The 13,623-nt window shown below is 45.9% G+C and overlaps 1 protein-coding gene across 1 annotated transcript in view; it reads right to left on the minus strand.

Annotated features, from left to right (window-relative positions):
* The window catches only part of DNAJC1 (DnaJ heat shock protein family (Hsp40) member C1), a 274,628-nt gene that overhangs the window by 3,630 nt on the left and 257,375 nt on the right, over positions 1–13,623 (minus strand). Inside the window, exons 10-11 of the mRNA XM_063921576.1 lie at positions 11,235–11,283; positions 1,563–1,996 (exon numbers count right to left, since the gene is read on the minus strand). Coding sequence (XP_063777646.1) covers positions 1,563–1,996; positions 11,235–11,283 — 483 coding nt within the window. The remainder of the gene's footprint in view (positions 1–1,562; positions 1,997–11,234; positions 11,284–13,623) is intronic.

Consider the following 13,623-nt stretch of genomic DNA (forward strand, 5'->3'; position numbering starts at 1 on the left):
TGTGTTGTATTCAAGACAAAGGACCCTGTGGGACTGTCTACACAAGAGACTGACACTCTGATAATAACTAGTCACAGAGTTTATTATACCCTAACCGTATAATAAATAGGCACTGATACAAAGGAGGAATCCTGCATGATTAACACCCAGGTGATCTAGGAATTTACAGATCTCCAGCAAACAAGATCATTTTAAACAAAGGCGACAAAGGAGAGGATGATATCGGATTCTACAGTGACGTCATATTTTTTTCCTCAAGATTTTATTTTCTATAAAAGTAAGGCCACTATTTTAATTATCAAAGTGATGCGGCTGTGACTGTCAATTGCTTCTTAAAAGTACTGTATAATTTGGGCAGTTGCACACTCCTTAATGATCCAGCAGATGCGGGAGCTTGTGTGGTGTGCCCTTTAACCTCCTCTGACTGCCATTAGAGTACGGCGTGCACGCTGGTAACCATGGCCACAGTTATTAGAGAGAGGTCCACCAGAAATAAACACAGGGCCGTATTAGAGCGGAGTACGTCAATCTCACAAAACTCCACACACAAAGCAAATATGCATGCTGCTGAAAAGGGACCGTCCCCGTTTGGAGTGCACTGTAGAAGCCTTAATGAAAAGTAGAGGTAAATAGCAGTACACAATTGTACGCGAGATGAAAAGAGCCTGCCTTTTGCTGTAATGCCTTTCATGGTGGCCTCTTGTTGGTCACCAAAGGTTTGTTTTAACTAGAATGTGGCCTCTGAGTAATAAAAGCTGAGGGAACTCTCCTGGAATGGGAATTTCACATTACTAGGCGGTTACTGAATGACAAACCCACATGTCCACTACTGTATTATACAACAATTCTCTTCCCAACAAATGTGACATAAGCTACATCAGTATGGTTGAGCCATGTTGCCGGCACTTGGGTTGAGAACGTGGATTACAAACAAAGTCTGAAATAATAGATATTTACCAAACACAATGCAAGAACCGTTCTTATCAAACAGCTGAAAGCAGAGGATACTGTTCCTTTTACACACGTTACTTATTACCCAACCTTCCTAATGGGTACCGGTCTCTGCATGGGTTTGTTATAAGGGGCGCTCCTTTAATTCTACTGCTACCTTCTGACCACTTACTATTGCTGACCTGGTGACACTTTAATCATCTAAATAATCATGTTAGCTTCTAGTCCTCATTTAAAAATGGGAATAATTTGGCAGTACAAAAACCAAAAAGTGCTTTGTTTTAAAAAAATAAATAAGTGAAAAAAGAACCATACTATGGGGGGTATTCGATTAGGTGCGAAGAAAACATTTATTATTCCCTATGTTTCTCCGATAGGTGAAAAAATATCTCAGATAAGCTGCAGCTCGCGCCAGCTTATCGGGGCTAATTGAATAGCCCCCAGCAACACAATTACCCGCGATCAATGATCATGGGTAATTGAATAGCCCTCCCATGGCCAATATCCTGCTAAAAACAACTATCACCACCACATGGGGGAAAGGATCGATGAGATTTAATTTATGAAATATTATCGGAACACAGCAGTAGAGTAATATATGTTCCAGTCACCTTAGATTTTCCAGGCACACATTTGGCTATTTTATCCCAGCGTTCCGCTGTTCCCTTTGGATACTGCTGCAGTGCCAGTTCCAGGAGCTTCTGCTGGTTTTGCGTCCACAGTTCTTCTAAAACGCGACTACGCTCCTTTTTCCTGCTCTCATCCTCACCGTCACCAAGGATTTCCACCTCTTGCTCTGTATCAAAGTCTCTTTGCCGCCTGCCCCTCATCTTCTCCTCTGCCTCTTCTTTTATTGAAAGGGCTGTGTCCATTGTTTTTGTCGTCTTCCTCTTGCGGGCTCGTGCTGCTGCCGCGGGGGCCTCGCCCTGACTAGCGGAGATGTCCTCATAATCAGGCTCATCTTCATCCCGCTGAGTGATTATGCTGTCAGGTAATATCACACTTGTCTTCGCAGTACACTTCAAGTCAGATAATCTAACGGTACCTGGAAGGAATAAGAATATCTGTAAGACCTACAGACCAGCAGATGAGTTTTAAAAACTTACATTATTAGCAAAATCTATTATTTCTGTGCTTAGATGAGGTTACAGATAACTATTGTATCACAGTACGATACACAAGGCCATCACTAGTACTGTGTACAAAGTGTGCAGCTATTGGGGGGCACTGAAACGTTACAGAGTTAAAGGTGGCGCTAAGTGCATATTAATGTCCTCATGGGTGTGGTCAGGGTGCGGTCACCTATCAGAAGGCAGGCGAAAAGCAAACTAGCAACTGAGCCTAAATTTCACTGATTACTTAAAATATTAGGATGAAAGACTTCAAAATAATTTATATTCATATTAAAATGTTTTAATTGGCATGCAGGTTTCACTGATATAAAATTGCTAATGCGGTATAATTCAGATGTCCTAAAGGGGGGTACACACGGAGAGATCCGTGCTTAAAATCTAAGCAATCTTGCTAGATTGCTTAGATTTTAAGCACGGATCTGCCGTGTGTATGCCCTCCAGCGATAGCGATGCGCGGCCCCGCGCATCGCTATCGCCGATGCTAGATTGAGCTGCATGCAGGCTCAATCTAGCGGGTCGCTCACTTCACCGTTGTGTGAAGTGAGCGGCCCCCCGTCGGCTTTCCCCCTCGCTCAGCACATCGCGCTGTGCTGAGCGGGGTGAGAGATGTGTGCTGAGCGGTCTGTGTTAAGATCGCTCAGCACACATCTCTCCCGTGAGTACCCCCCTTAAGGCTCCGATTTTTCCTATGGTGAATCCTGCACTTCTTTGCTATGTGATTAAATAATTCTGAAGGTGTCCACACAAACTGCAACTTCAAAGGCCAAAGATCTAAAGAACAACAACAGCCAGCATCTATCAGACATGAAGTGGCAAAATGCGTCAGTACAATAGCCATGATCTATCCTTATAGCCTACTGCACATAATGTAAGCGACCTGAAATCAATCAGGCACTGATAAAATTGGCTAAAGATGCAAGTGTTTGCTGCTCAGCAATTTACCATACAAAATACAACCTTAAGATGCAGAGCTACTTTCACACTGGCCGTATTATTATTACAATATATTTTTATAATGCCAATATGAGGTGCTTTACAATTGGGAACTCATATTTCTCTGACGTCCTAAGTGGATGCTGGGACTCCGTAAGGACCATGGGGAATAGCGGCTCCGCAGGAGACTGGGCACAACTAAAAGAAAGCTTTTGGTCTAACTGGTGTGCACTGGCTCCTCCCTCTATGACCCTCCTCCAGACCTCAGTTAGAATCTTGTGCCCGGCTGAGCTGGATGCACACTAGGGGCTCTCCTGAGCTCCTAGAAAAGAAAGTATATTTTAGGTTTTTTATTTTCAGTGAGATCTGCTGGCAACAGACTCACTGCTACGAGGGACTAAGGGGAGAAGAAGCGAACCTACCTGAGTGGAGATAGTTTGGGCTTCTTAGGCTACTGGACACCAATAGCTCCAGAGGGATCGAACACAGGACCCGACCTCGATCGTTCGGTCCCGGAGCCGCGCCGCTGTCCCCCTTACAGAGCCAGAAGCATGAAGATGGTCCTGAAAATCGGCGGCAGAAGACTTCGGTCTTCAACAAGGTAGCGCACAGCACTGCAGCTGTGCGCCATTGCTCCTCATGCACACCTCACACTCCGGTCACTGATGGGTGCAGGGCGCTGGGGGGGGTCGCCCTGAGCAGCAATATTCATACCTTGGCTGGCAAAAAATCACAATATATAGTCCCAGAGGCTATATATGTGATAAATACCCCTGCCAGAATCCATAAAAAAAGCGGGAGAAAAGTCAGCCGAAAAAGGGGCGGGGCTATCTCCATCAGCACACTGGCGCCATTTTTCCCTCACAGCTCCGCTGGAAGGATCGCTCCCTGGCTCTCCCTTGCAGTTTCAAGCTTCAAAAGGGTAAAAACGAGAGGGGGGGCACTAAATTTAGGCGCAGCAGTATATATATATATATATATATATATATATATATATGAAAGCAGCTATAAGGGAAAACACTCAGTTATAGCGTTAATCCCAGTGTTATATAGCGCTCTGGTGTGTGCTGGCATACTCTCTCTCTCTGTCTCCCCAAAGGGCTTTGTGGGTCCTGTCCTCTGTCAGAGCATTCCCTGTGTGTGTGCGGTGTGTCGGTACGGCTGTGTCGACATGTTTGATGAGGAGGCTTACGTGGAGGCGGAGCAGATGCCGATAAATGTGATGTCACCCCCTGCGGGGTCGACACCTGAGTGGATGGTTATGTGGAAGGAATTACGTGACAGTGTCGACTCCTTACATAAAAGGTTTGACGACATACCAAATATGGGACAGCCGGCTTCTCAGCCTGTGCCTGCCCAGGCGTCTCAAAAGCCATCAGGGGCTCTAAAACCCCCGCTACCTCAGATGGCAGACACAGATGTCGACACGGATACTGACTCCAGTGTCGACGACGATGAGACTAATGTAACTTCCAATAGGGCCACACGTTACATGATTGAGGCAATGAAAAATGTGTTGCATATTTCTGATGTTACCCCAGGTACCACAAAAAAGGGTATTATGTTTGGAGAGAAAAAACTACCAGTAGTTTTTCCTCCATCTGAGGAATTAAATGAAGTGTGTGAAGAAGCGTGGGCTTCCCCCGATAAGAAACTGGTAATTTCTAAAAGGTTACTAATGACGTACCCTTTCCCGCCAGAGGATAGGTCACGTTGGGAAACATCCCCTAGGGTGGATAAAGCGCTCACACGCTTGTCAAAGAAGGTGGCACTACCGTCTCCGGATACGGCCGCCCTAAAGGAACCTGATGATATAAAGCAGGAGGCTATCCTGAAGTCTGTATATACACACACAGGTATTATACTGAGACCAGCTATTGCTTCAGCATGGATGTGCAGTGCTGCAGCTGCGTGGTCAGATTCCCTGTCGGAAAATATTGATACCCTAGACAGGGACACTATATTGCTAACCGTAGAGCATATTAAAGACGCTGTCTTATACATGAGAGATGCACAGAGGGATATTTGCCGGCTGGCATCTAAAATAAGTGCAATGTCCATTTCTGCCAGGAGAGGGTTATGGACTCGGCAGTGGACAGGAGATGCAGATTCCAAAAGGCACATGGAAGTTCTGCCTTATAAGGGTGAGGAGTTGTTCGGGGATGGTCTCTCGGACCTCGTTTCCACAGCAACAGCTGGGAAGTCTACATTTTTACCCCATGTTCCCTCACAGCCAAAGAAAGCACCGTATTATCAGGTACAGTCCTTTCGGCCCCATAAGGGCAAGCGGGTTAAAGGCGCGTCCTTTCTGCCCAGAGGCAGAGGTAGAGGGAAAAAGCTGCAGCATACAGCCAGTTCCCAGGAGCAAAAGTCCTCCCCCGCTTCCTCCAAGTCCACCGCATGACGCTGGGGCTCCACAGGCGGAGCCAGGTACGGTGGGGGCCCGTCTCAAAAACTTCAGCAATCAGTGGGCTCGCTCACGGGTGGATCCCTGGATCCTTCAAGTAGTATCTCAGGGGTACAAGCTGGAAATCGAGACGTCTCCCCCCCGCCGTTTCTTCAAATCTGCCTTGCCAACAACTCCCTCAGGCAGGGAGGCAGTGTTAGAGGCAATTCACAAGCTGTATTCCCAGCAGGTGATAGTCAAAGTGCCCCTACTTCAACAAGGACGGGGTTACTATTCCACAATGTTTGTGGTACCGAAACCGGACGGTTCGGTGAGACCCATTTTAAATTTGAAATCCTTGAACACATATATAAAAAAATTCAAGTTCAAGATGGAATCGCTCAGGGCGGTTATTGCAAGCCTGGACGAGGGGGATTACATGGTATCACTGGACATCAAGGATGCTTACCTGCATGTCCCCATTTACCATCCTCACCAGGAGTACCTCAGATTTGTGGTACAGGATTGTCATTACCAATTCCAGACGTTGCCGTTTGGTCTATCCACGGCTCCGAGGGTATTTACCAAGGTAATGGCCGAAATGATGATACTCCTTCGAAAGAAGGGAGTTTTAATTATCCCGTACTTGGACGATTTCCTGATAAAGGCGAGGTCCAGGGAGCAGTTGTTGGTCGGGGTAGCACTATCTCGGGAGGTGCTACAACAGCACGGCTGGATTCTAAATATTCCAAAGTCACAGCTGGTCCCTACGACACGTCTACTGTTCCTGGGGATGGTTCTGGACACAGAACAGAAAAAAGTGTTTCTCCCGGAGGAGAAGGCCAAGGAGCTGTCATCTCTAGTCAGAGGCCTCCTAAAACCAAAACAGGTGTCGGTGCATCACTGCACGCGGATCCTGGGAAAGATGGTAGCTTCCTACGAAGCAATTCCATTCGGCAGGTTCCATGCGAGAACTTTTCAGTGGGACCTGTTGGACAAGTGGTCCGGATCGCATCTTCAGATGCATCGTCTGATAACCCTGTCTCCAAGGACCAGGGTGTCTCTGCTGTGGTGGCTGCAAAGTGCTCATCTTCAAGAGGGCCGCAGATTCGGCATACAGGACTGGGTCCTGGTGACCACGGATGCCAGCCTTTGAGGCTGGGGGGCAGTCACACAGGGAAGAAACTTCCAAGGACTATGGTCAAGTCAGGAGACTTCCCTACACATAAATATTCTGGAACTGAGGGCCATTTTCAATGCCCTAAGTCAGGCAAAACCCCTGCTTCAAAACCAGCCGGTACTGATCCAGTCAGACAACATCACGGCAGTCGCCCATGTAAACCGACAGGGCGGCACAAGAAGCAGGACGGCGATGGCAGAAGCCACAAGGATTCTCCGATGGGCGGAAAATCACGTGTTAGCACTGTCAGCAGTGTTCATTCCGGGAGTGGACAACTGGGAAGCAGACTTCCTCAGCAGACACGACCTCCACCCGGAAGTCTTCCAACTGATTGTAAACCGTTGGGAAAAGCCACAGGTGGACATGATGGCGTCCCGCCTAAACAAAAAGCTAGAAAGATATTGCGCCAGGTCGAGAGACCCGCAGGCGATAGCTGTGGACGCTCTAGTGACACCGTGGGTGTACCGGTCGGTTTATGTGTTCCCTCCTCTTCCTCTCATACCAAAGGTACTGAGGATAATAAGGAGAAGAGGAGTAAGAACTATACTCATTGTTCCGGATTGGCCAAGAAGAACTTGGTACCCGGAACTACAAGAAATGATCTCAGAGGACCCATGGTCTCTGCCGCTCAGACAGGACCTGCTGCAGCAGGGGCCCTGTCTGTTCCAAGACTTACCGCGGCTGCGTTTGACGGCATGGCGGTTGAACACCGGATCCTGAAGAAAAAGGGCATTCCTCCGGAAGTCATTCCTACGCTGATTAAAGCTAGGAAAGAAGTGACCGCAAACCATTATCACCGCATTTGGCGAAAATATGTTGCAAGGTGTGAGGCCAGGAAGGCCCCAAAGGAGGAATTTCAGCTGGGCCGTTTTCTGCACTTCCTACAGTCAGGGGTGACTATGGGCCTCAAATTGGGTTCCATTAAGGTCCAGATTTCGGCTCTATCGATTTTCTTCCAGAGAGAACTGGCTTCACTACCTGAAGTTCAGACTTTTGTTAAGGGAGTGCTGCATATTCAGCCCCCTTTTGTGCCTCCAGTGGCACCTTGGGATCTCAACGTGGTGTTGGATTTCCTAAAGTCACATTGGTTTGAGCCACTTAAAACCGTGGAATTGAAATATATCACGTGGAAAGTGGTCATGTTGTTGGCCTTGGCCTCGGCCAGGCGTGTATCAGAATTGGCGGCTTTGTCATGTAAAAGCCCTTATCTGATTTTCCATATGGATAGGGCAGAATTGAGGACTCGTCCCCAGTTTCTCCCTAAGGTGGTATCAGCTTTTCATCTGAACCAACCTATCGTGGTGCCTGCGTCTACAAAAGACTTGGAGGCTTCCAAGTTGTTGGACGTAGTCAGGGCCCTGAAAATTTATGTTTCCAGGACAGCTGGAGTCAGAAAGACTGACTCGCTATTTATCCTGTATGCGCCCAACAAGTTGGGTGCACCTGCTTCAAAACAGACTATTGCTCGCTGGATCTGTAGTACGATAAAGCTTGCACATTCTGCGGCTGGACTGCCGCATCCTAAATCAGTGAAAGCCCATTCCACGAGGAAGGTGGGCTCTTCTTGGGCGGCTGCCCGAGGGGTCTCGGCTCTACAACTTTGCCGAGCAGCTACTTGGTCGGGGTCAAACACATTTGCTAAATTCTACAAGTTTGACACCCTGGCTGAGGAGGACCTAGAGTTTGCCCATTCGGTGCTGCAGAGTCATCCGCACTCTCCCGCCCGTTTGGGAGCTTTGGTATAATCCCCATGGTCCTTACGGAGTCCCAGCATCCACTTAGGACGTCAGAGAAAATAAGAATTTACTCACCGGTAATTCTATTTCTCGTAGTCCGTAGTGGATGCTGGGCGCCCATCCCAAGTGCGGATTGTCTGCAATACTTGTATATAGTTATTGTTTAACTAAAGGGTTATTGTTGAGCCATCTGTTGAGAGGCTCAGTTGTTGTCATACTGTTAACTGGGTATTGTATCACGAGTTATACGGTGTGATTGGTGTGGCTGGTATGAGTCTTACCCGGGATTCAAAATCCTTCCTTATTGTGTCAGCTCTTCCGGGCACAGTATCCTAACTGAGGTCTGGAGGAGGGTCATAGAGGGAGGAGCCAGTGCACACCAGTTAGACCAAAAGCTTTCTTTTAGTTGTGCCCAGTCTCCTGCGGAGCCGCTATTCCCCATGGTCCTTACGGAGTCCCAGCATCCACTACGGACTACGAGAAATAGAATTACCGGTGAGTAAATTCTTATTATTACTCTTTCATCTGCAATACAGGTAACGTACAGTGCATCTGGAAAGTATTCACAGCGCTTCACTTTTTCCACATTTTGTTATATTACAGCTTTATTCCAAAATGGAATAAATTCATTTTTCCCCTCAAAATTCTACACACAATATCCCATAATGACAAGGTGTTTTATTAAAAATAAAAAATTAAGAAATCACATGTACATAAGTATCCACAGCCTTTGCCATGAAGCTCAAAATTGAGCTCAGGTGCATCCTGTCTCCACCTATCATCCTTGAGATGTTCCTACAGCTTAATTGGAGTTCACCTGTGGTAAATTCAGTTGATTGGACATGACTTGGAAAGGCACACACCTGTCTATATAAGGTCCCACACTTGACAGTTAATGTCTGAGCACAAACCAAGCATGAAGACAAAGGAATTGTCTGTAGACCTCTGAGACAGGATTGTCTCGAGGCACAAATCTGGGGAAGTGTACATTTATTTATTTTATTTATTAGCAGTTTCTTATATAGCGCAGCATATTCCGTTGCGCTTTACAATTAGAACAACAATTATAGAACAAAACTGGGCAAAGACAGACAGACAGACAGACAGAGGTAGGAAGGCCCTGCTCGCAAGCTTACATAAAAATACCTGCTGCAATGAGCACAGTGGCCTCCATCATCGGTAAATGGAAGAAGTTCGGAACCACCAGGACTCTTCCTAGAACTGGCCGGCCATCTAAACTGAGCGATCGGGGGAGAAGGGCTCTAGTCAGGGAGGTGACCAAGAACCCGATGGGGTCAGAGCTACAGCATTCCTCTGTGGAGAGAGGAAAACCTTCCAGAAGGACAACCATCTCTGCAGCAATCCACCAATCAAACCTGTATGGTAGAGTGGCCAGACGGAAGCCACTAGTAAAATGTACATGGCAACCTGCGTGGAGTTTGCTAAAATGCACCTGAAGGACTCTCAGACCATGAGAAACAAAATTCTCTGGACTGATGAGACAAGATTAAACTCTTTGGTGTGAATGCCAGGAGTCATGTTTGGAGGAAACCAGGCACCGCTCATCACCAGGCCAATACCATCCCTACAGTGAAGCATGGTGGTGGCAGCATCATGCTGTGGGCATGTTTTTCAGCGTCAGGAACTGGGAGACTAGTCAGGATAGAGGGAAAGATGAATGCAGCAATGTACAGACACATCCTGGATGAAAATTTGCTCCAGAGTGCTCTTGACCTCAGACTGGGGCGACAGTTCATCTTTCAGCAGGACAACGACCCTAAGTGCACAGCCAAGATATCAAAGGAGTGGCTTCAATGGAGCTTGAGAGGTGCTGCAAAAAGGAGTGGGCAAAACTGCCCAAAGATAGGTGTGCCAAGCTTGTGGCATCATTTAAAAAGACTAGAGGCTGTAATTGCTGCCAAAGGTGCATCAACAAAGTATTGAGCAAAGGCTGTGAATACTTATGTACCTGTGATTTCGAAGTTATTTATTTTTAATAAATTTGCATATTTTTTTTTTCATTTTGTCATTATGGGGTAGTGTGTGTAGAATTTTGAGGGGAAAAAAGAATTTATTCCAGTTTGGAATAAGGCTGTAACATAACAAAATGTGGAAAAAGTGAAGCACTGTATGCACTATCCCATATGTCAGTGGTTCCCAAACTTTTTTGAATCACACGCCCTAGAGTAGCAGAATTTTTTTCACTGCACCCCTAGGCCAAAAGTTTCATATTGAGACACTCAGAAAAAAATATAAAATTAAGTAACTAGTGTTTATTTGTCAGTCTTTGGTTTAGTTATGTGGTGAGAGACAGGATTCGCTTCTGTTTGTAAACATATTTTATGATTGGCAGCCACCAGCATTGGTTTTGTCTATTACATTGTTCATAAATAATTTGAATTGGTCCTGGACCACCAAGCCAGGGCACCCCTACAAGCGACCTGAGGCACCCAGTATGGGAACCACTGCCATAAGTTTATGCTAATGATTGTAATTATTTATTATTTATTACCAGTTATTTATATAGCGCACACATATTCCGCAGTGCTTAACAGAGAATATTTGGCCATTCACATCAGTCCCTGCCCCAGTGGAACTTACAATGTATATTCCCTACCACATGTGCACACACATTCACACTAGGGTTAATTTTTTGTTGGAAGCCAATTAACCTACCAGTATATTTTTGGATTGTGGGAGGAAACCGAAGTACCTGGAGGAAACCCACGCAAGTATCGGGAGCATATACAAACCCCACAGTTAGGGAATGGAACCCATGACCTCAGTGCTGTGAGGCAGTAATGCTAACCATTACACCATCCGCACTGGCCTGTATCCCTTTTTTCTATACGTTGGATCTTATTATATCCTCAACAAATGATAGTTCTGACAATATAAACCCTAAGAATACGTACCTGTAGCATGGGAAACAAAATCCTTTGCCTGTTTTGCTTTTGTTGTTACCTGTGAAACAGAAATAAACACAAAGAATAATAGATGACTTCGATCACAGATCTGGTTAAATACTGAGCATCGGAAAAGGCTTATTATAACATCTGCAATATTCTATAAAGTGATTACCCTTAAGCTAACAATCTCTGGGGTCATTACCACCACTGCATGCATAAAAAGAGAATACAGCACTTTAGGAAAATATTCACACAACATACGCAGTGTAAAGTTTGAAGAAGAGATCTACTAGGTCTTGAAGTGTTGCTGCTATTGTGCAACTACATTCCTAATGCGCCGTCTAATTTTACTTTTGCCATGCACACTAAAAAAAACATGCCTTTTATCGCGGCATAGACTCCACAAGACCTCTGAAGGTGTCCTGTGTTATCTGGCACTATACTTGGCAGCAGATCCTGTAAGTCCTGCAAGTTGTGAGGTGGGGTCTCCATGACTCAGACTTGTTATTTCAGCACATCCTATGGGATGTGGGTAATTTGGATCTGGAGAATTTGGAGACCCCTTGAACTTTCTGTCATGTACCTCAAAACATTCCTGACCAATGTTTGCAGTGCGGCAGGGCACATTATCCTGCTGAATGAGGCCACTGCCATCAGGGAATACCGTTGCCATGAATGGGTGTACTGTGTCCGCAACAATGTTCAAGTAGATGGTACGCATCAAAGTAATATTTACATGAATGCCAGAACCAAGGTTTCTCCGCAGAACATTGCCAGAGCATCACACTCTCTCTGTTGGCTTGTTTTCTTCCCATAGTGCATCCTGGTGCCATCTTGTCCCCAAGTAAATGCACAAGCACCCGGCCTCCCACATGATGTAAAAGAAAATGTGATTCATGCCAATGCTTCATGGTTCAGTTCTGTCTCTCACCTGCCCATTGTAGGTGCTTTCGGAAGTACACAGGAGTAAGCATTGGTACTCTGACTGGTCTGTGGCTATGTTTTGGAGAGGCTCTAACCCAGTTGCCTAGCCATCACAATTTGGCCCTTGTCAAAGTCACTCAGATCCTTATGTTTTCCCATCTTTCCTGCTTGCAACACATCAACTTCAAAAACGGACTGTTCACTTGCTGCCTAATATATTCCTATCCTTGACAGGTGGCATTGTAACAAGATAATCAATGTTATTCACTTCACCTGTCAGTGGTTTTAATGTTAGGTCCTGACACCTCCTGGCTTCAAGCTGTCACAAGACTGGTCTTTCTCTCATTCGTTTATACATCCACCACACCATTCTGCAAATCTCTACACTGACTCCCGACCCGGTGTCCTCATGGATCAAATTCACCAACACAGACTGTCTCACTACTAGTACCTCTCCACACATCCCAGAATACGTGGCCTCTCATCTGCTTACTGTACATCTCTTAGACCTGTGCCTCTACTTGGATTTCAACCTCTTAATCCGTCCTACAAGACTTCTCTCATTCTGTGACCCTCTTATGGAATTTCCTATAATGCACAATTAATCTGCCCAGCCTTTACATCTTTAAACTATCACCGACAAGCGCCACCTCTTTACTAGAACTTCTGGTGCCCATACACTTGTGCGATGAAATCGCACCTGAACTGCCAAAGTGATTACCATGTGATCATGCGATAGATCGCATGGTAATCACGTGATGGGCACGTAACCGCTGAGTGAGAGTGGCCTCCGTTCGCTCCTGGCAGGTGCCCATCGCACATCGCAGTGCGATATGTAGCATGTGTTTTTAAAAACACATGCGATTGAACTGCGATTCGATAAATATTAAGTGCAGCACATACTATCTTGAGACGCGAGATTCGACCGGCGTGCCCGCGCATGGCGTCAAAAGGTACCTAAAATGTGCATACAATCCTTCGATTTCTCTCACAGATGCGGTCGAAATCGAAGGTTAGCACCGATTATCTCACAACTGTATGGGCACCATTACCCTTCTCCCACCTATTATCAACATAATTTCCTTATATGGCGCCAAATGGCATCCGCAGCGCCCAATTACAGAGTAAACAAATAAGCAAAACATGAAGACAGTGACTTACTGTTCAATACAATACAGGACAAGTACAGGGTATATAAACATAGCTGTGTCAATAAACAAAACTGAAATAAGTATCAGGGTGGCAGAAAACCGAAGGATTTGGTGCCATCAAAGGGAGTATTGAAAAGAAGATAGGTTAAGAGACGTAAAAGCACATGAGGGGAGAGGGCCCTGCTCGTGAGAGCTACTCTACTACCTAGACTACTCATACAGATACATCAATACAAACACACAGCTCTGTTTCTCAACTGTGAGCTCTAATCCCTTCCTACCCTTTGGTTTCATGTGTGCACTAGTTTTGTCTATCTTGT

Source organism: Pseudophryne corroboree, chromosome 5 (assembly GCF_028390025.1).
Source record: "Pseudophryne corroboree isolate aPseCor3 chromosome 5, aPseCor3.hap2, whole genome shotgun sequence".
Classification (NCBI taxonomy): Eukaryota; Metazoa; Chordata; class Amphibia; order Anura; family Myobatrachidae; genus Pseudophryne; species Pseudophryne corroboree.